The following is a 24,043-nucleotide window of genomic DNA, read 5'->3' as shown; positions in this document are numbered from 1 at the left end:
CACCGCGCCGAGTCGTGTGTGTGTGTGCGCGCGCGCATGAGTCTGGTTGTAGTACACAGTATTGGATTTATACCCATGGAGTCCCGTCTTTATATTCCCACTTGTCAAGCGTTGCTTTGTTGCCGGCCTACAATATTTCTTCTAAGTCAAAACAAAAACCTACATATTTATGTCAAAACCTATATATTTTTTCTTTTAATTTTCAGCAATGACTATTTCGTGTGTGTGTGTGTGTGTGTGTGTGTTCATGCGCGTGCACGTGCATACATTTGTGCCTTCACGCAAGCGAATGCACAAAGAACACTGCGTATGCCAAGCGATGCCCCCGACTCCCGATGACGTCACGAGACGACGAATGACGTCTTGGTCGAGCAGTGATGCATCGAATCCCGCTCTTGGGTTTCAATGACCTAAAACCCGGAGCCCCACAGTATCCAGCAACTGTCCTCCCATATATCCCGTTAGAAAAGTAATGTTGGATTGTCATTGTATTACTAGTTTGCGTCTGTCTTGCTTAAAAAAATATGTCCAATTTAATTTCATTACTATAGCAGGGCAGGACTCGCATTAATTGGACAAATTTAGGTGAAAGAAATAGGCAAGAACTGATTTACCAATAGAGTGGTTAACGAATGGAATAAACTTAGTAACCAATATGTAGTGAAGATAACTTTATGGATAGGGATAACAAGTGGTAAGAGACATGGAACTGCCTAGTATAGGCCTTTGGTCTTTTGCAGTCTCCTTCATATGCTCAGAGCATAGAAACCCAGCCCACCGGGGTTGCACTCCATAAAGAGAGGTACGTATGGTTTTTGAAGATGAGCAGCTAGGAGATGACTCACTCCGAAGTCAATCTCCGGTGATCCCTCTACTGAGTTTTTATAACGTTCATTGAGTTATAAACGCTATCAATTTCATTTTAGTTCATAACGCGATCTCCTTCGTCCTCTTTTATGGTTTTATTTACGGACGAATGTCGTAAATAAACCACGCTCGGCTGATATGGCGAATTTCAGTAGAAAATCAGCTAAAATGGTTACGCTATGGCGGATTACGTTAGGAAATCCGCCAAAATGATTACGTTATGGCAGATTACGGTAGCAAATACGACAAATTTTTACGTTTTGTACGAGCGACACTATTCCATCCCTTCCTTTGAGAAGCGCGTTCTGACCCAATACACACACACACACACACACACACACCAAGGGAGGTAGCCAAAATCAGACATAAATTCCCTCCCACCCATTTCATCTCCACATACTCCACGCCCATTCACCCCTCTCATCTTGGTTCCTCCTAGATGACGGGTCATCCCTGCATTTCGCCCACTGCCCTCTGTCAAAAGCAATGCAGCAAGACACAGTACATCCACAACAAGGCTACTTCATTTAATCGGCGATCCACCCTCTCCGTCCCCTCATGCAGAAAATGAGAAGACAGGTGAGAAATCCCTTCAGGCTGTGTCAAAATATCACTCACACATACTCCCTAATCCCACACCATCCCCCACCCACTACCTTCCATGCATCACAGCATCATCCATACACAACCATTCTCTACTTAGCCCTATCTTCTTTCTCCTTTCCTTCCTCAAGACTTCCCCTCTTAACCCAAACGCCCCTTTTACCCCCATCCATCCACCTCATCCTTGGTCGCCCCCTTATGTTCACTCCATCCACCTCTGCCTTCCACACTTCTCTTATCAATCTTTCTTCGCTCATTCTTTCCATGTGTCCAAACCATCCCATTACTCTTTCATCAACCCTATCTCCCAACTCCCTTTCCAGCCCTGTTCTCCTCACCTCCTCATTTTTCACATAATCCAGCCTAATAACCCCTACCATACTTCTCAGACACTTCATTTGGAGAGAAAAAAAAAAAAAAAAAAAAAAAAAATATATATATATATATATATATATATATATATATATATATATATATATATATATATATATATATATATATATATATATATATATATATACATATATATAAAACATACCCTAGCCTCCCGGAAACTCCCACCCCTGGTCTCTGATCTAAACGCAGCAGAAACAAATTACCGACATTCTATATCATCACCAAATATTGAAACCAAATTAGTGTGAATATTTCAACGATTGTTGACATTTCATTTTGCCGTGGATAGCACGGGAGGGGTAGGGTGGGAATGGCGGTGGGGGAGAGGGGAGGAACAAATCGTATTTCCGAGGCCTGTGTACCGCCAAAAAGCATTGGCTGGCGTATTTCCGCAAGACGAGAGGCGTCCAGAAACAGAGGGGCATCCCTGCCAGCTTTACTGGTTTCATTATCACGACGTGATGTTGATTTTTTTTTCTATTCTATCGATCAGACCAATCTAATTCGGGAAAAGATGGCGATGCTATCATCCTCATTTACCCATATTACTGGGTGATAAAATGACAACCTCGACCTTATTCGACTTGATCATAAGAGATATGGCACCTTACCCACAAAAAAGGTCGTGGCACACAAACTCACGTGTGTGTGTGATTCACCATGGTCTTGGATCACGTGTTGGACTCGTGATCGACAGCTATTTCCCTCCCGGAAGAGAGCTCAGAGCTCATAATTATATGACCGATCTATGGGTAATGCTGTGACCTTACACGCACACACACAACTCCCCGTCCATGAGAGTTGAAGTAGCTACTCAACGCGGCGATACTGAAATTATTCTAGCCCTGGGCGGGATGCGAACCCGGACCGCCGTAGTGTCAGGCGAGAACTCTAACGACTGCGCCACGAGGTTGTGTGCTGCGTGCGCGCGCGCGCGCGCGCGTGTGTGTGTGTGTGTGTCGCGGTCCCCTCTTTACGCGTTATAGGTTGTCGATTTGGTAGCTGGCCAGTGGGGAGTCACGAACATGTTTAGTGTGTACGAAATAATCTTTTTAGTTTATATCAAGAATAGTGGTGTTGAATGAGACTATTTCCTTTTACATCATTTTGATTTAGGTTTTTTATTCTATTTCTAATTTATGAATTTGAATAGTTGTTAGTGTATGGAGTGTGGGAGGCTGGATTTCGAAATTTCAGATACAGACCTTACGTATGGTTATCCCTAGAATGCAGTATTAACATAGGCTGATAAGGACAACTCGCCCACTGGACTCCAACTTTATACGTAGACAAACTCTAAAATCAGACTCAGACTGATTTCTCTTTGGTTGTTAGCTTACGACGAAACCTCTGAAAGGGGTAAAACCCCTCTTCTAGGATAGACTTAGTCGTCCTCAGCATCTATGACTGGCCAAGTTCATTTTCGTTATATATGTTGACCAAAGGCATAAGGACCTAAAATTCCTACGACACAGCCACTCAGGTCACCTGACCTTGATCGAATAGAGCCTTTTTCATTTGATGGTAAGCGGGGTCATGCCATACATTAGTTTCCAAATAAGAAAAGCCTTATCCCAACAAGATTTAATTGCGTAATCTGGTTTCGCTGAGCCGACGCGCGCGATGGTATCATCTAGTATCATCGCAATTACAACGTGGTGATATTTCGTCATCAATCAAATCACCACGTGTGTGTGTGTGTGTGTGTGTGTGTGTGTGTGTGTGTGTGTGTGTGTGTGTGTGTGTGTGTGTGTGTGTGTGTGTGTGTGTGTGTGTGTGTGTGTGTGTGTGTGTGTGTGTGTGTGTGTGTGTGTGTGTGTGTGTGTGCGTGCCTCTATGTCTGCATGTTTCCCTTCTCGTGCTTTTGTGTTTCCACGTTATTCTTACCTATTCCACCCCAACCTCTCTCCTTTAAGCACTTGTAAATTTCAGCACCGCAAGCCTACTTTTTTTTTTATTTGTTTGTTTCCACTTCCTCCAGCTCTGTGAAAAAAGAACATAGCACTCTGAATCACAACTACGCAAATTGACGAGTACGTCCACATAAGCACAGAAAGAAGTACACAGTACAAATACACACATCGCTTACTCTCAACTCCAAACAAACAAATAAAACATATACATTCACACACGCCTTCGTTGTTACCTGTTGCATGTGATATTCAGTACACTCTCTTCTTCAATACAGCGGCAATCTGTATACCAAGGTCATACGTTTTTATTCAGTTGAAGGTGGCAGCCTAGAGGTTCACCCTGGGTGACACTGGGTCAAACGGGGTCACGGTCGTTAAGGACACTGTTCGAGCCAGGAGTACTCCCCACCAGCTGATTAAAATTAATTGGAATTAAGACAAATCTAAGAGGAGACGTCACCATGTGTGAGGGAGTTCATGTTTCTATAGCTGCGAAGGCCGGTGTACCCCCCCATCCTCCCCCACCCCTCGGCTGCTGCTTCTCGTGGAGGGGGTGGGGAGTTTCTAAATCTGGACCACAGACTGGCCCTGCAAGGTGGGGGAGGGCTGTGGACATCACAGGATTCATTCTCCCCCTCTCTCTCCTTTCCCTTCCCTCCCCCACTTTCTCTCTCTCTCTATGACCAGAAACGAAGCTCGCGAGTGCACACGCACGCATTCACACGATAAGATACACACATACCAATACACACACAAATAGTGCACATAAGTACGCAATATATACCTTTTCTAATGGACGGTTATCTACAGTTCACCATGAGCATAAGCAAACAAACGCGTGCAGACACACACACACACACACACAGACAGACATCTTTTCACCGTTATATTTTATAATTCTGTAGGTTGTATATTTTCAGCAGTAATGCTGCTATACCCAATAAACCGTATATTACTATTATTATTACACACGCATTCTAATATACACGAATACATTGATATGCAGAGTCAAGTGAATTTTTATCATTATTGTTTATTTTATTTATTTATTTATTTATTTTTGTGTTCTTCAGGGCCCTGCTAGAGCCCACTGGCGGGGCCTTGTGGAAGTCCCATCCAAGAGCCTCACTTGTTGTTAAGAGACCAAGTTGCCGGATTACATTGTCAGCATCAGGTGGCCACCCCCCTGAGTCAAGGTTGCTCCAAATACCAGTTCCCCTTTATAAGCTCACACCTCCACAGTCCCCCTCCGCCTCCACTTCCACCTCCTCCCGTGTGATACGGCATGAGGAGGAACAAAGGGAAGACTGGCACAAGGTTGACCAATTAGAAAGAAGAAAAGACATCAAAAGGAAGCCATGGAGGTCAGTGTGAAGGACGAGAACAGGAACTGGGAGGAGGAAGAGGAGGAGGATGTGGAGGAAGAGGAGGAAAAGGTGAAGGAGAAAAAGGACGAGGAGGGGAAGGAAGAGGAAGAAGTAACAAAAAAAAAGGCGAAGAGGGCGAAGAAACGGGAGAAAGGAGAGGAGGAGAACGAAAAGTGAAGAAGGCAAAATTGGAAAAGGTGAAGGGGGAGGAGAGGGAGGAGGGGGGAAGAGAAGCGAAGGAGAAGGTGAAGGAGGAGAAGGAGGAGAAAAAGGAGGAAAAGAAGGCAAAGAAAAAGGCGAAGATGAAAGAGGATGGGGCGTAGAAAGTGGGGTTGGGCGAAGGAGAAGAAAGATGAGGAGGAGGAGGGGAAAAAGGAGGAGGAGGAGGAGGAGGAGGAGAAGGAGGCGAAGGGGGAGGAGGCGGCGAAGGTGGAGGAGGAAGCGAAGGAGGAGGAGGAGGACATGGAGGGGAAGGTGAGGGATGACGAAGTGGAATTGAGAGAGGTAGTGGAGGCGAAGGACGAGGAGGGAGAGAAAGATGTGGATGAATAAGAGAAGGAGGAGAGGAAGGACGAGGATAAAGAGGAGGATGAGGATAAGTAGGAGGATGAAGAGGAGGAAGAAGAGGATAAGTAGGAAGAAGAGAAGTATGAGGATGAGTAATAGGAGGATGGAGAGAAGGATGAGGATAAGTAGGATGAAGAGAAGTATGAGGATGAGTAATAGGAGGATGAAGAGAAGGATGAGGATAAGTAGGAGGAGGAAGAGAAGTGAGGATGAGTAATAGGAAGATGAAGAGGAGGATGAGGATAAGTGGGAGGATGAAGAGAAGGATGAGGATGAGTAATAGGAGGAAGAGGAGGATGAGGATAAGTGGGAGGATGAAGAGGAGGATGAGGATAAGTGGGAGGATGAAGAGGAGGATGAGGATAAGTGGGAGGATGAAGATGAGGATGAGGATAAGTAGGATAAATATAATTATGAGGATAAGTAGGATAAAGATAATTATGAGGATAAGTAGGATAAAGATAATTATGAGGATAAGTAGGATGATGAAGAGGAGGACAAGGATGAGTAGGAGGAGGAAGAGAAGTGAGGATGAGTAATAGGAGGAGGAAGGACGAGAAGGCGCTTTGCGTGCCATCGACCGCCTGACATTAACCCATAGCGAGCGGGGTGAGGCACCGAGTAATACATAATCAATACCCCAGGTGACTCGAACTCGTGACTCGAGGGCGTGGCTGGTGTCCCAAGACACGACCTCAAATGCGCAACTCACGCCCACGCACAATAGGCTTGATACTGGGTCATCGCGCCCCCCTCCCAAAACTAGGTCAACCTGTTCGTATATGTCAAACGAACCCTACAATGAAGTTCTTGATGAACTGTAACTGTCATTTGTATAAAATGCTGAGCTGGGCGCGTTCCTCGGTGCGTTCTTCGGTGTCCTAACTGACACATAATTATATAGTCAGGACACCGAGGAATGCACATTGGAATGCACCGAGGAGTGCCCAGCTCTGATAAAATGTACTTGTGTTGCAATATGATTATACATATCAACATGTGCAAACGCAAACACACACACAAACACACACATATATATATATACACATGTGTGTGTGTATGTGTGTGTGTGTGTGTGTGTGTACTCGTATATATACAATATTTAGAAGCGGAGTAATGTCCGAACAATATAAGAATATAGATCAAATGGAGATAAACATGAGTCCCAATATTCCTTAAAACCCGCAGCACCTCCATCTCAAGTTACAACCCTAAGGGGCTGACACTCGCTCTCCGGCCCAAATCCCCCTCGATCAACTTCAACCCCATTTCTTCACATAAAGAAGGCTGACAACCGGCTAAGTAACAACCCAATCTAAATTGGCACTACCTGGCCCCGTCAACAAACACGTAAGTCAACAGTGCCACAGGGGACGGGGGACTACTGCTACTGTCCACTGGGTCTAAGAGTTCGAACCCTTCACTATGAGCTCCTGAGCTTACAACCAACAACAAACAACCTTGACGCAAAGACGATGGCGTCCCCCATTGATTGCCTTTTGCCGAGTGATTTTCTACAACCAAAGATTTTTTTTTCAAATAACCCTCCTTCACTTTCTCACGTAAACTTTGTTAACTTTTGCTGACAAACTTCCTCGCAATTTTTTTAACCAAAAATCTGGGCTCATTTCACACTTATCGACATTTCGCCGTGCGGAGTCCATAACACGACGTCGTGCTCTCCAATAACCATAGGTTTCTATGGACACAGCATACGGTTACCTATGGTTATACAATAGCAGTTGAAGATTTATTATTACTATTTTCTAAAGAGAGTTTTGGGTTTCGCGTGCCGGTAAAGCATCTTTAGCGTGCCAGAATTGGCACGCGTGCCAAGAGTTGCCCACCAATGACAAATCCGAAATGGCCCTACTCTAGTCACCGGTACTACATAACCACTTAATCCTCTCCCCACCCACTAACACCAGATACAAACTCGGACCAAATCATGGTCGAAGCGACGCTTCTATCCGGAACGTGCATAAGTGTGGTGCACATATGTACAAGAGTATGCACAGGCATAAAACATGCATGGGTATAAATGGCAACGCATTCAGGCACTCGCACTTGGGTTCACACTACAAGATATTCCTAACCCCTTCAGCACGGCGATACTCTTTTATAATTTTAATCTGGCTTACACCAGACGATCTTATTTATCCTAAAAGGGTGTGTTACCATACTGATGATGATGATGTGTATATATATATATATATATATATATATATATATATATATATATATATATATATATATATATATATATATATATATCCACCCTTCAGGCCCGCCCGTCGCGAACTTTGATACAGGGTTCCTCTGAGAAGTCCTAAGCTTTCCCATTCCGGCACTCAGAGACCATTCAGAGGACCTGAGTTCAAAGCTTGCGACGACCGGGCCTGATGTTTGAATTATATCCCGATTACTATCGACTTATATATATATATATATATATATATATATATATATATATATATATATATATATATATATATATAACTCAACACTTTCCGGTAAAGCCCTTTTGTAATTCTATTCTGGCTAGCGCCAAGCGAATTTAATCACAATCACCGCACTGAAGAGGTCCCACACCGCTGGTGATGCTCCGCAGGGGACCCAGAATTCTCCTCTTGGCCTCCTCCAGGAGGGAACCCCTACGGACCCGAGGCCCGGTCTCTTGGAGTCTTCAGTACTCACCGCCGAAGTAGTTTGTTGGCCTCATCCTTGGTGATGTGCACACCCAGCCGACTGAAGGAGGAGATGAGCTCGGACTCGTCCACGCGACCTGCAAGAGAAAGGGGAAAGTTACGTAAGGGTGATCCTTGAGGGTGATCCTCGAGAATGACTTTGAGGGTTATTCTCGAGGGTGACCCTTGAGAGTAAACTTTAAGGTTATCCTTGAGGGTAGCCCTTGAGAGTGACATTGAGGGTGATCCGTGAAAGTGACCCTTCAGAGTGACATTAACGGTGCTCCTTGAGGGTAACTATTGAATGTAACCCTTGAGAGTAAGCTTGAGGGTGATCCTCGAGAGTGACCCTTCAGAGTGATCTCAAGTATGACTCTCGACAGTGACCCTTGATGGTGATCCTCGAGAGTGAGTCAAGTGACCCTTGTGAGTGACATTGGAGGATGAACCTTGAGAGTGATCCTCGAGGGTGACCCTTGAGGGTGACCTTCGAGGGTGACAAGGTGTGAAACAAGCCAACAAATAACCAAGCCCAGTCTCGTGCAAGGCAGACGGCGCAAGGCCAGGGTAGAAGTCAAGTGCGAGGTCAACCGAGTTCACACCAACAACCGAGCCGGGGGGTCGTGAATAGTAACAGCTCCTCCTCTTCACGGGTCAATGAACACTTTTCGGTAAATAACGTCATTCCATGTGAATACTTTCCTGATTGTATGTGAGCATACACAGCGAGACACATACAAATCGTGGGGGATGGAGGTACAATGCCCTCTCCCTAATCATGCATAAATCAAAATATCAGTCTCGCACTTAATTCTAAAAAAATAAAAAAAATAAATAAATACCCATATTCAAAGAGCTTTCTATTCAAAATTTCATAATGTTTCCGTTTTCCAAACATTATGGCCACGTATTAGACATACAAAATACAAAAATATCAAATACATTTTTTCACAACATATGAAAAAAATGAATATAAAAGTAATTAAAATAAAGAACCAATTACATACATCGAGAGAGAGAGAGAGAGAGAGAGAGAGAGAGAGAGAGAGAGAGAGAGAGAGAGAGAGAGAGAGAGAGAGAGAGAGAGAGAGAGAGAGAGAGAGAGAGAGAGAGAGAGAGAGAGAGAGAGAGAGAGAGAGAGAGAGAGAGAGAGAGAGAGAGAGAGAGAGAGAGAGAGAGAGGGAGGAGAGAGAGAGGAGAGAGAGAGGAGAGAGAGAGAGAGAGAGAGAGAGAGAGAGAGAGAGAGAGAGAGAGAGAGAGAGAGAGTGTTTTCCTCCTCGCTGGATCGGGGCACTCCCTGGTCTGCACTAGTGGTGTCCCAGTAACCGACGGGTTGCTATGGACGCACAGCAAACAAATTAACATGTGACTGTATGTAGTCAGCACCCATGTTGACCTCGGTTTCCCATCTGGGGTGTCAGCACAAGCCAGCCAAGATCAGCTTATCCTGGGCTCAGCAAAACATTTCGCTGAGTCTAGCGCCTCTGCGTGCACGCGTGCGTGTGTATTAGACTTCAAATGTTAAGAACATAAGAATGAAGGAGACTGCAAGAGACCATAAGACCTACACTAGGCAGCTCCGTATCCATCACCACCTGTCATCCCCATCCATAAAGTTGTCTAATCGTTTCTTAAAGCAACTGATAGTTTCAGCGCTTACTACATGGTTACTAAGTTTATTCCATTCGTCAACCACTCTATTAGTAAACCAATTCTTGCCTATTTCCTTTATAAATCTAAATTTGTCCAGTTTATACCCATTACTGCGAGTCCTGCCCTGCTGTTTTAATAGGATGACCTTGTTTGCATCACCCTTGTTAAAGCCTTTGATCCACTTGAACACCTCTATTAGATCACCCCGCACTCTGCGTCTTTCCAGAGAATGTAAGTTAAGGTGCCTAAGCCTCTCTTCGTAAGGCAAATTTCTGAGTCCATGTATCATTTTGGTCATTCTTCTCTGTACTGATTCTAGTGAATTGATGTCCATTCTGTAGGACGGAGACCAAAACTGTACCGCATAGTCAAGGATGGGTCTAACTATCGCTAGATAGAGTTTAATAATTACCTCTGCACTTCTATTCGTTACTGTCCTAGCAATGAAACCTAATGCTCTGTTAGCTTTATTCCTGGCGCTAATGCACTGTTTCCTGGTTTTAAGGTCCGGACACACTATAACTCCCAATTCTCTCTCGCACTCAATTTTCTCTAAAAGCGTGTTTCTAAGCTGTATCTATTTTCGGGGTTGTGTAGCCCTACGTAACACGCTACACTTAAGAGATATTGAAGTTTCATTAATTTCGTCCTCACGAAAGGTAAAACTACAAAAATGTAGAGGTTGATTGAAACGGGTTCAAACCAGTGTTTAAGGTCCTTGGTTTTGTGTTAAAAATAATAAAATAAATAAATAAATCAACAGAAGACCTTATACATTGGTCACATCCGAAGATTTAAAAAAGGAATGAAGAACTGTTGGGATCTCATAACATTTTCTTTCTATTCATACCGAAAATTTGACACACACACACACACACACAATACGACCCGATAGCACAGCGGTTAAGAGTTCCCGGCCGCTACTATGGCGGTCCGGGTTCGCATCCCGTCCAGGGCTGAAATGATTTCAGTATCGCTGCGTTGAGAGTCGTTACTCCAACTCTCGTGGGTGGGGAGTCGGATGTGTGTGTGCGTGTAAAGTCACATCATTACCCATAGATCGGTCATATGTGAGCTCTGAGCTCTCTTCCGGGAGGGAAAGAGCTGTCGACCACAAATCCAACACGTGATCCAAGACCATGGTGAATCTCACACACACACACACACACACACACACACACACACACACACACACACACACACAATAACGCATGCATGCACAATTGAGTGATGCACAAATTGTCTTGGCTGGGAACCGCCCAAGTCAACCCATACAGGCCCCTCCCATTCGTCCTTCACGGCTCGAAGGTGACGATTCCAATGAGAATGGTGATAGGGAGGGGGAGATGAGGCGGGGGAGATGAGGCGGGGGAGATGTGGGTGGTGGTGGTGGTGGTGGTGGAGGAGGAGGAGGAGGAGGAGGAGGAACACAAAAGAACACAAAGGGAGAACAAACAACAGCAGGCCTACTGGCCCCAAACGAGGCTGTTTGTGTTTACTATACTAAGCTACAGTGAAGAAAACAGGGCAACTAGGCGACAGAAGATGAACTAACACTACTGGAGGAGGGGGGAGGAGGAGGGGAGGCGGGAAAAAGGTGAATACGAAGAAACACAAAAGTTAGAAAAGGAAACGAGGACGAAGACGAGGACGACGAAGATGACCATAAAGAAGATATATAAAAAAATAATAATAAAAAAAAAGATGCCGAAGAAGATGTGGACGAAAAGACGACGATAAGACGAGGAAGAAAGCGTTAAAGAGACCAGGATGAGAAAGACGGAGATGAAGAAGACAAAAAAGGAAAACGAAGGCGACACTGATAAAGACAAAGAAGGCCAACGACGAGAAGGAAGAGGTGGAAAAAGAAGAAGAAGAAGAAGGAGAAGAGGAAGAAGAAGAGGAAGAAGAAGAGGACAAAGAAGAAGAAGAGGCGGAAGAAGATGATGACACACCCAAGGTAGCAGACATCATCACCAACTCCAAAAAGTACCGTTCTTGGGAGTGTGGGCAGTCTCCAACGTCGCTGAAGACTAAGTCTGGGTTCCTCCCATTTGCATACTCCATAGTCTGATAGACTGGAAACCACCGCCCTACAGCAGTTGGAAACGATCCTCGAGCCCTCCCACAGAGAAGAAAGCTTGGGCCTCGGGAACAGTCGCCGTTTGTCAGTTATCGAGTCTAATGGCTGTTAGCTGTCCTGCGAGGTGGCTAAGCATGATTGTCTTGATGGCGCCACACGAGCTGAATCATCCAACTCTCCCTCTGGCCACTCGTTTCTAGAATTTGGCGCCATAGGCCATCCAACCACCATGCCCTTCACCCCGACCCCTTACGCAACCCCACAACCTCCCAACCCCACCTCCTACTCCCACAACCTACCTCCACCCAAAACGATCCCCCCCCACTCCCTACCCTATCCACCAACCCACCCAAAATCACCATTCCCACTTCCAACCCTACTCCCCCTAACCCTATCCCTACCCCCACTCCCAACGCTACTCCCCCTAACTCCACCCACCCACCCAAAACAACCCCCATACCCCGAAAGAAAACCAACAGGTATGCGCACACACATACACCAATACATATACACACACACACACACACACAACTATATATATATATATAATATTTATATATACACACACACACACACACACACACACACACACACACACACAAACATGAACTAAAATATTCTAAGAAAACATTCTGCTGACGTAAGTACAGCTCTGGGAAACTAAGATTACATGACAAAAGCAGATAAGAGTCAACGATGTCCTTGAGAGAGTTCACAATGCATCGCCCACTCCTAGCAAAGGAGCCACCGCCGTGATCGAGGGAAGCATCGAAGTCACAATCAAATCTTCATCGAAACAATTGACGCGGAACTGCTCCCAGCCTCGAAGCTCTTCTCGATGTCTATTTCTTCTACTAACGGCTCATTAATTTTCATTAACGGGGCAATTTGATCATACCATGTGGATGTGTGGGTGCCATATTGTAAATAAATATATTTTTTCCGTAAATAAATTGAATATCTGAGAATTAGATTAACTTTGGCTTGGTTATGTTTGCTTAAGTTTGGTTAGATTAAGTTTCACGAGATTAGGTTTGGGGAGATTTAGATGGATTAGCTTGGGATTGGTTAGTTTAGGTTAGGTTACGAGAAGTCGACAAAGAATATTTGAACCAGATTTTTTCGCTATCATTATCTCCTAATCGGTTTCATGAAGCCCTGAAGATGAATCCTTTCCCTTTTGGAAAGTCTTTATTCTGGCCACATTCACACGCATGTAATGTCTTATCTGTCAATTACTTTTGTAATCAACAGATAGGAGAAACGTCGTTCTGTATCATTATGAACTACGGAGATATCTTACTGAAAATGACAAACGCCCCAGAAGTTATATATATTCGTGTATGTGTGTAATACATATACATACACACACTTTATATATATACATATACATACACACACACAAACACACACGAGACTCCAAAATTAGAAAACCCTTCTCCCTAATTCAAAGACAAAAGTGTCATTCCAAATGGGAACAAGAAACCCAACAAGAGGTCGCGTGATGTTCATGTATGGACAGACCCTGGCACCACGTCCTTGCTCACTACCTCCCCCTCCCCCTCCCCTTCCCTCAGGCCCCCGGGGACCTTCCAGAACACGGGAGCAAGCAGAGGAAGCTCTCCCCGCCCCCGCAGTTGCCTTATGGGATAACGGAAGCCAAGGGCAGCGACCGCCAAGCCCTTCCTGAGGCTTCACCGGGTTCCCAAGGTGACCAGGAGCGAGGCTATTTTGGGAGCGGTGTGAGGCTAGACGAAGGACAAGCCGACAGCTCACTAACCCCGGAAGCGATGAAACTGTTGGTTTGTTTGCTTGTTTTTTTCCAAGAAGATCTTGTATCACGACAAAACTCATGGAAAAAAGAAACGAAAAGATCACATAAAAAGAGGTTTCAATCAATAGAGTCGGATTTCCAGCTAAATGCCAGGTATAAAGGTACAAAAAAGAGACTAAGTACAGTGTGTGTGTGTGTGTGTGTGTGTGTGTGTGTGTGTGTGTGTGTGTGTGTGTGTGTGTGTGTGACTCACCATGGTCTTGGATCACGTATTGGACTCGTGATCGACAGGTATCTCCCTCCCGGAAGAGAGCTCAGAGCTCATATATGACCGATCTATGGGTAATGCTGTCACCTTACACGCACACACACCCAACTCCCCGCCCACGAGAGTTAGAGTAACGACTCACAGCACAGCAATACTGAAATTATTTCAGCCCTGGGCGAGATTCGAACCAGGAACGCCGTAGTGGCGGGCGCGAACGCTACCACTGCGCCATCGCAGTGTGTGTGTGTGTGTGTGTGTGTGTGTGTGTGTGTGTGTGTGTGTGTGCTCGTAAGTGTTCGGGTAAAATGGGAAAGATGGTAAGGCAAAGGATGGGAGAGGAAAGGGGACGGGAAGAGGAAAAGAAGGGGGAGGGGAAAGGAATGGGATGGGAAAGGAAGGGAAAGGGGAAGTGAAGGAAAGGGAAGGAAAGAGGAAAAGAAGGGAAGGGAAGAGGAAGGGAAGGGGAAGGGAAAGAAAGGGGAAGGGAAGGGGAAGGGAAAGGGAAGGGGGAAGGGGAAGGGTAAGGAAAAAGGAAGGGGAAGGAAAGGAAAAGGGAAGGGGAAGGAAAGGAAAAGGGAAGGGGAAGGAAAAGGGAAGGGGAAGGAAAAGGGAAGGGGATGGAAAGGAAAAGGGGAGAGAAAGGAAATAGGAAGGGAAAGGGGAAAAAGGGAAGGGTAAGGAAGACAAAGTTGTAGAGAGAGAGAGAGAGAGAGAGAGAGAGAGAGAGAGAGAGAGAGAGAGAGAGAGAGAGAGAGAGAGAGAGAGAGAGAGAGAGAGGGGGGGGGGCAAAGGTCGAAAACCAAAAGAGGAAAAGAGAGAGAAAAAAAAGGGGGGGCGTTGACTTCATGTGGATTCTTGGAAGGGAATCGCTTTCGAGCACTGCAGGTCTTGCTTGTCCTCATTTGACGAATACAATGCGGGGGAGTATGATGATGATGATGATGATGATGATGATGATGATGATGACAAAGATGATGCTGATGATGATGGTGATGATGATGATGGGGAGGAGGAGACTAAGAGGTGGGGAGGGGGACGAAGATAAAGAGAAGAACGAAGAGGAGGAGGGGGAGGACGAAGAGGAGGAGTATTAGGACAAAAGAGGACGAAGAGGTGGACGAAGATGAAGAGAAGAACGAAGAGGAGGAGGAGGACGTATAGGAGGATGACGAAGAGGAGAAGTAGAAGGAAAAAGAGGAGGAAGATGTGGACGAATATGAGGAGGAAGAGAAGGTGGAAGAAGAAGAGGAGGAAGAGGAAGAGGAGGAGGAGGAGGAGGAGGAGGAGGTGGAGGAGGAGGATGGCGCCTCAGCCTGTCTAGTCCAGATCAATTTTCTTCAATTTTGCTCTCGATTTGTCTGAGACGTCACCAGGGGCATATTTTCCTTTGTGTGACATTATTCTATCAAATCACAGCATTATCAAATAACATCATCACCCAATATCAAGTTTTACCATTAATACATACAACATAAACATTCTGTCCTATTTAAATGTTAAACCATTAGCTTACAATTATCATTATAAATTTATTACACTTTTTTCAAAATATTTCATATTGCGACGACAGCGTTTCTAGTCAATGTCTTTTTATTTCATGCAATTTTATTAATTTCAATTTTTTGGGTTTATTATTTATCTATTACTCCATTACTTATTATTGTATATATTTTTTTCATTTATTATTTCATTCCCTCTGGAACCTAAGTTGAAATTGAGGATGTCTTGGGGATCAAATTTAATTGAAAATCGAATGAACACATTTTTTATCTAACAAACGACCTGATTTGAGTAACGCAACAACAATAATAATAATGATAATAATTACAATAACAATAAGAATAACAAGAGCAACAAGAACAATAGTTATAATAATAAAATAATAATAATAATAATAATAATAATGATAATAGTTACAATAACAGTAAGAATAATAAGAGCAATGATAACAATAGTAATAATAATAATTATAATGATAAAAGCAACAACAAAAGCAACAAATAAATGAAAAAGGTATAAACTCGCTAAAGTAAAATGGAGTCAAATCAGGTCAGGTCAAGTTAGGTAAACTTAAGTTTGTGTAAAAAGTTCTCCCAGAAGAATCCAAGACCATCCATTTTTCAACTTCCAAGATTCTATCCTGTTTTGCAATATCGAGAAAAAAAAAAAAAAAAAAAAAAAAAAAAAAAAAAAAAACCAGGAACTCATAGTGAACGAGCCCCCACTGCAATATAAACCAATAAACAAATAAGTAAATAATCAAATAAATAAATAAAGGTGACCTATCCCCGTTGCTATGCCTGAAGAACTGCATCGTTAAGACCTTTGGAGGTCAGACAAGGTCAAATCGATTTCTGTCGCATGTGGGTGTCCACTCGGTCGAACTTGATAATAATTAATCAATGAATCACCTGAGGTCTCCGAAACACACACGAGCTCGCAAACACACGCACGCACACACACATACACACACGCACCTTTGCTTTTCTTGCACTGTATCTGGAATGCTTCCAGACAGATTGCCGCCCCATCACCATAGTTAAGACACGCGCACACACATTATATATATATATATATATATTTATATATATATACTAGCCAAATTACCCGCGCGTTGCTACGAGTTCGTGAATCATCCCTAACCTAACCATACCCCACCTAACTTTAACTCTTAACCCAAACCAAAATATAATCTTTTAAATGAAACATAGTTATCCAAGTCCCTGGAGTGATAGAATATCAGAATATATATGGTTATGAGGGTCTATCTGCAAAACCCTGGGAGGAGTTCGTGAACATTCAAACAAACAAATTGACAGACAAATGAAAGATATCCAAGTACCTTGGGTTGTAAGGTTTCAGAATATATATGGTTATAGGGGTCTATCTGCAAAAACCTAGGAGTTCGTGAATAATCTCTAACCTAACCATAACCCACCCAAATTTAACCCTAACTAAATTATATATATTTTGAAAATTAATTATAGTTATCCAAGTACCTGAAGTGATAGGGTATCAGAATATATATGGTTATGGGGGTCTATATGCAAAACCCTAGGAGTTCCTGAACAAACAGACAGACAAATGAGAGTTTTCCAAGTACCATTGGTTATAAGGTTTCAGAATATATATGGTTATAGGGGTCTATCTGCAAAAACCTAGGAGTAGTTCGTGAATAATCACTCACCTAACTTTAACCCTTAACCATAAGCAAATTAAAAAAAAAAAAAAATTGGAAATGAAATATAGTTATCCAAGTACCAGGAGGGATAGGGTATCAGAATATATATGGTTTTGGGGGTCTATCTGCAAAACCCTAGGAGTTCGTGATTAAACAAACAGACAGAGGCTACTACTTTATTATAGTAGATATATACAAAATTACAATCTGTATCTCAGTCTCCTCGCCAGCTACGGAGAGGGGTTGTGTATAGATGATGCTGAGATGCATGAGGGGGAGTGGGTGGGTGATGGGGGGTGAGGAAGTATGTATGAGAAAAAAATTGACGCAGCCCGAAGGAATTTCTCCCCGTCTTCTCCTTTTCTGCATGGGGGGGGGGACGGAGAGGGGGGTCGCCGAATATATGAAGCGGCCTTGCTGTGGATGTGCTGTGTCTTCCGACACTGCTTCTGACCCAGGACAGTGGACAGAATGCAGGGATGACCCGTCATCCATGAGGAGCCAAGATAAGAGGGAGGGAGGAGGGTGGAGGGGAGTGGAATATTTAGGAAATGAAATGGGTAGTGGTTTCTGTGCCTTTTTCTTTTTGGCTACCCCCCGTGTAGGGGGAAAAAGCCTTTGGTATATGTGTGTATATACAAAATATTACGAGAACTAAATAGATACAAAATTTAATATAATTTCTCTAAATCATGTGGTATTGTTTAACTAAAAAAATTAAATAGATCAACAAATAAATAAGTACAACGAATAAATAAAAAATAAAAACAATTAAAAAGATAAATATACAAATAAACAACTACAACAACAAATATACATGAGAATAAAACAAAATAAAATCAAGTGGAAGTATGAATTCCTTCCTTTTACGACCTGGGCCACCTCTTCCGTTTGGACCAACAACGGAGGAGAAATCCAGGACGACCCACTCTGCTCTTAGACAACTCGAGACCAATTTCTTAACTCAACAAAAACCACGGATGTAGTGGTAATGACTGATAGAGAGCAATAATTGCGAGACAGAGAGAGACACTTCCTGTTTTTAAGTACAATCTTGTGTAATCAGAATTTATTAGGCGAGGAGAGCTTTGGGGTCGGAGTCCACGGTAGGCCTAGTTCAGTGCGTTGACTACCTCCTGAGGCAGTTCTGTGTAAGAGTCCCACTCTTAAATTTCCTCTTGATTAGGACAGAGGCTTGGGTCTCCTACGAGGGACACTAATGAGGGTCTTAACTGCTCCATCGACTAGGCCTAAAAACATATACGAGAGGCTGTGTGTGTGTGTGTGTGTGTGTGTGTGTGTGTGTGTGTGTGTGTGTTATCTCGAATTATGACAAAAGAAACAATATAGATTTAATATATCTAGACTTTGCTAAAGCTTTTGATACCGTCCCACACGAAAGACTACTTACTAAATTAGCTTTGCATGGAATAAGTGGTAGCCTGTTAGGTTGGACTAGTAATTGGTTGAATGGTCGAAAACAGAGTTGTTTTCAATGGAAAAACTTCTGGATGGAAAAATGTTGCAAGTGGAGTTCCTCTGGGTTCCGTTCTTGGGCCACTTCTATTCATAGTATATATAAATGATATAGACCATGGACTAAAATCTACTGTTTCCAAATTTGCTGATGATACAAAACTGTGCGGAGTAGCAAATGATCACTCAAACCAATTAGATTTTCAAGAAGATTTAGATCAATTACAGCAATGGTCTGAAAAGTGGCTAATGAAATTTAACACAAGTAAATGCAAGGTAATGTACATAGGTAAAAATAACAGTAAGTACGATTACAAGTTATTTGGAAATTCGTTAACAAAAATGGATAGTGAAAAAGATCTCGGCGTAATTATCAGTAACGACCTCAGATCATCCAAGCAGTGTATTTCAGCCTCTGAGAAAGCAAATAAGATTCTAGGACTGATTGCGCGATCTTTTGATTTCAAAAGTCCATCACTCATTAACAAGCTATATAAATCGTTAGTTCGTCCGCATTTGGAGTATGCTGTTTCCGTGTGGTCACCGAATCTCGTTAAAGACATTGACAGACTGGAAAGAGTACAACGGCGAGCCACAAAACTGATTCCAAATATAAAAAATAAATCATACGAAAATCGACTAAAGCACATGAATCTGTTTTCCCTAAAAAAGCGTAGACTCAGAGGTGACTTGATACAGGTCTCTAAGATTTTAAAGGGAATTGACAACATCAAAAGTGACAAAATTTTCACATTGAATGAGAATCAGATAAGAAACAATGGTCTCAAACTGTCCGGAAATAGATTCAATTTGGAAGTAGGTAGAAACAACTTTGCCAACCGTGTAGTTAATGAATGGAATAAACTTCCTGCACAGGTAGTGCAATGTAGTTCAGTTCGAAGCTTTAAGAATCATTTAGATAAATACCTAAGTAAGATGCTGTAATGATTATGATTTATCTTATATTATTTGTTTTTGTTTTGTTATCATTTGTCTGTCTGATTTTCATTCATTATTAATATCAATTTATTATTATTTACTATTTACCTGTTTATCATTTTAACTATACCTATGCATTTATTTATGTATTTCATTTTGTTATTTACATTATTATAGTTTTTATTTATTATTTTATTATTAATATTATTATTATTTTTTTTTTTTTTTTTTTTTAATCCGACCTAGATATGGATGAAAAGGTCTCTTGTTGGCATGCTCCGCGTTTGTAATCCTGTGTGTGTGTGTGTGTGTGTGTGTGTGTGTGTGTGTGTGTGTGTGTGTGTGTGTGCGATTCACCTTGGTCTTGGATCACGTGTTGGACTCGTTATCGACAGTTATTTCCCTCCCGGAAGAGAGCTCTGAGCTCATATATGACCGATCTATGGGTACTGCTGTGATCTTACATGCATGCACACACACATGCATGTGTGTGTGTGTGTGTGTGTGAAACATAGTGACAAGGTGTGGTGTGTGTGTGTGTGTGTGTGTGAGTGTGTGTGTGTGTGTGTGTGAAACATAGTGACAAGGCGACAAGTCCATGTGCTGCCAATCTGCACCGGGCAAACACAAGTGCCACCGCAGTGCCAGGAGACGTGACCTAGTTACCTCGTTTTCCTGGAGTGACCTTGTTTCACAGTCCCCTTGCGTCGGATGAACCATGGAAGCAAAGCCAACGACCTCTTTCTTCCTAATTCCTCAAGTAGTAAAACAAGACTCAGGAGGAAGAGGAAGAGGTGGTAGTGGAGGAAGAAGCGGAAGAGGGGGGATTGGAGGAGGAGGGTGAGGGGGATGAGTAGGAGAAGGAGCAGGAAGGGGAGGAGGAAGAGCAGGAGGGGGAGGAGGAGGAGCAAGAGGGGAGGAGGAGGAGTAGGAGGGGGAGGAGGAAGAGCATGAGGGGAGGAGGAGGAGAAAGAGGAGCAGAGGGAGGAAGAAGAGCAGGAGGGGGAGGAGGAGCAGAAGGAGGGAGAGGAGGAGCAGGAGGAGTAGTAGGAGCAGCAGGAGGAGGAAGAAGATGAGCAGGAGGATGAGGATGAGGATGAGGAGGAGGAGGAGAATGTTGGTTGGGGTATACTTGCACCTTTCACCAATGCCCTCCACTTCTTATTCATAGTTTGACTTTCTTAATCAATTATGGATTCTTCCAAGAAAACCTTCTCGACGCGACAGAAAATGAACCACAAGCACGATGACGACCAACACCATCAAACATCTACCACCATCACCACAACCCTCACCATACCACCACTACAATTACAATCACCACTACTCCCATTACCATCACCACAACCACTACCACTATCACCACCACCTATGTCCTCTTGTTTTCTGTCACTCTTGTATCTCTTGGAAGGGTCTCTTTTCTTCGCCTTACCCCCTTCTACTCTTACTTTGTCCCAAAGCCTCATCTATTGGGTCTCATATTTTCTCCACGACTCCTTTCATCTCTTGCACCACTCCCTGACTCCTTTCATCTCTTGCACCACTCCCTCCTCCTCCCCCTCTTCCCTCGTGTCTCTCCTACTCCCATAACCTCATCTTACTCCCTCCCTCCCTACTCCTCATCCTCTTCCCTTGTCTCTTACACTCCCATGGCCTCGTCTTTTCACCCAAACTCCCCTTCAACCATTCCCTCCATCCCTCTTCCTATTACATTGTCCCCTCCTCCTTCTCCTACTCCTCTTTCTTTATGCCAATCAAATCACGTCGGGACAACATCTGAGTCCGCACCTGTCCCGGAGCGGCTCCCACTTGCAAGTCGACCTATTGCGCTTACAACACTGGAGGAGGCGAGTCGAGGCGAGGACCCGGCAGCGACGGCGGCGGCGGCGGCAGTGCAAGGCCGTTTCTGCCGCATGCAACAAACTCGCTCCACTGTATTGACCGATGCACCCCTCCCCCCACTCTCTCTCTTTCCCTCTCTCTCCATGCAACCCCCCCACACACACACACTATCTCTCTCTCTCCATGCAACACCCCACCCCACTCTCTCTCTTTCCATGCAACATCCCACCCCCATTCTCTCTCTCCATGTAACACCCCACCCCCCACTCTCTCTCTCCATGCAACACCCCCCTCTCTCTCTCCATGCAACACCCCCCCCTCTCTCTCTCTCTCCATGCAACAATCCCTCACTTTCTCTCCATGCAACACTTCCCTGCCACACCCACACCCATGACCACCGGCTCCCACCCTACCCGGTTACCGGTTGTTCCGGAAGAGCACATTACCGCCGGTTGAGATCACGATCTCTGAGTACCGGGTAAGTATTCGGTACTCGGTCATGACAAGAGATTACTCTACAGATTGGTAACGGGTACCCGTGTCATTTATGCCAATAATGCCACGTAAGACAAGTCACTGAAGAACACTACATATTAATAATAATAGAAATAAGAAGAAGAGGAACGCGAAGAAGAAAGCGAAGAAGAAGAAAAATTTACTGGCCTAAGAGAACTTTGGTTAGTTAAGATTAAGTAGGACAACGTTATGTTACATTCACTTAGGTTATGTTATAGTTACGATGGAACAATTTTATTCACAAAAATATACAAATATTTCGAGGATAATTTTCACACTAACGTAATTAATACATTTATCACTTCAATATATATTTTTTTTCAATTCATGTGGAATTAAAATAACTAAAATATTACCGACTACTTAGCGATGCATGACTGGTCACTGCCTTCCCCGTTTTCTATGTAATCTTAGATTAGCGACGCCGGTACCCTAATCCTGTTGTTTCGGTAGTCAACCGGGAATGTTAATTTAACCCTTTACGGTGTACAGACGTTTCCAGTATGGCGTTAGCCAGAAGAAAGTCATTAAAGACGACAACGTTCTTCATTTGGATAGGTAACAGCTGGGAAATCCCACTAGACATATTACACCTGTACACCGGAACGGCCGTGATGGAGAGTCTGTGTTTACACACACTCAGAATATATATATATATATATATATATATATATATATATATATATATATATATATATATATATATAAACACATGCATAGAGAGGGAGAGAGACAGAGCGGGAGAGAGTGCACTAAAAAAATTACTGTCTACTTCTTTTGAGCACTCTTCCTTGCGACATATGCAGCTCTGCGGGTTGTGCACTTCCCGGGCCACTAATCATCGTACTCTCTGTTGTTGCCGGATCAGATTTCCTGACTAGGTAAACTCGCGCTACCTCGATTCCGCTTCCTGGTGAGACGATCCGGAGGATATTAATTAGGAAAGAAACTTGCGCCCATCATTTTCCGGCAAAAATGTGTGTGTGTGTGTGTGTGTGTGTGTGTGTGTGTGCGCGCGCGCGTGTTATTCAGCACGGTCTTGGATCACGTGTTAGACTCGTAATCGACAACTGTTACCCTCCCGTATGAGAGGTCAGCAGAGCTCGTATGTGTGATTCACCATTGTCTTGGATCACGTGTTGGACTTGTGATCGACAGATATTTCCCTCCCGGAAGTGTGTGTGTGTGTGTGTGTGTGTGTGTGTGTGTGTGTGTGTGTGTGTGTGTGTGTGTGTGTTTGCGGGGTAGAGAGAAAAGGGAAAGGAGGCAGAGAGAGAGATGTTCCATCCTTAGGTGGATAAATCAAAGAGCTGAAGACCTCGTAACAAAAGTCTATTAGCCTAGATTTCAAATGCAGACCTTCCCAGTCTGCTTACCACCTAATGACTGCCGACTCCTCTCTCTCCTGGTGGAAAGTGACAAAAATGCTTACAGGGTTATTTTGGGTTGTTGGCATGTTATAAATCGTTTACATTTTATTTTGGTGATACAAGTTCTGGACATTTATTTATCTTACAATAATTGTCATTATAAGGATGTGTAGTTATTTCTGGTTATCTAATCATTATGGTTATTAATCTAAATTGTTCAATATAGTGTGCATGAGTAAAAGGTGTTCTTAGGAATCAGAGGTATTTCACGGTTTGGTCACGGGAAGGAAGAGCTTAGGGGCGTGTGTATGTTGCCGTGTAGTTTTCCATAGGTGTAATATATGGGGTTATAGGTAATGGTTGCACACACACTAACAGAGAGAGAGAGAGAGAGAGAGAGAGAGAGAGAGAGAGAGAGAGAGAGAGAGAGAGAGAGAGAGAGAGAGAGAGAGAGAGAGAGAGAGAGAGAGAAAGGGAACATCGTCCTACGGAATAATTTGGACGTCCCCCCGATAACACGGGCATACTAAAGTGCAGAACA

The 24,043-nt window shown here is 43.6% G+C and overlaps 1 protein-coding gene across 3 annotated transcripts in view; it reads right to left on the bottom strand.

The window, feature by feature from the left end:
* The window catches only part of LOC143035147 (calcium-binding mitochondrial carrier protein SCaMC-2-B-like), a 194,337-nt gene that overhangs the window by 89,996 nt on the left and 80,298 nt on the right, over positions 1-24,043 (bottom strand). For all 3 annotated transcript variants that reach the window (XM_076201769.1, XM_076201770.1, XM_076201773.1), the window contains one exon: positions 8,411-8,498. In XM_076201769.1, the coding sequence (XP_076057884.1) occupies positions 8,411-8,498 (88 nt within the window). The remainder of the gene's footprint in view (positions 1-8,410; positions 8,499-24,043) is intronic.

The sequence above is a fragment of the Oratosquilla oratoria genome, chromosome 18 (genome assembly GCF_046742065.1).
Source record: "Oratosquilla oratoria isolate Oo_2021 chromosome 18, ASM4674206v1, whole genome shotgun sequence".
NCBI lineage: Eukaryota > Metazoa > Arthropoda > Malacostraca > Stomatopoda > Squillidae > Oratosquilla > Oratosquilla oratoria.
Note: the sequence above shows the minus strand (reverse complement) of the source record. Positions and strands in the feature narration are given on the sequence as shown.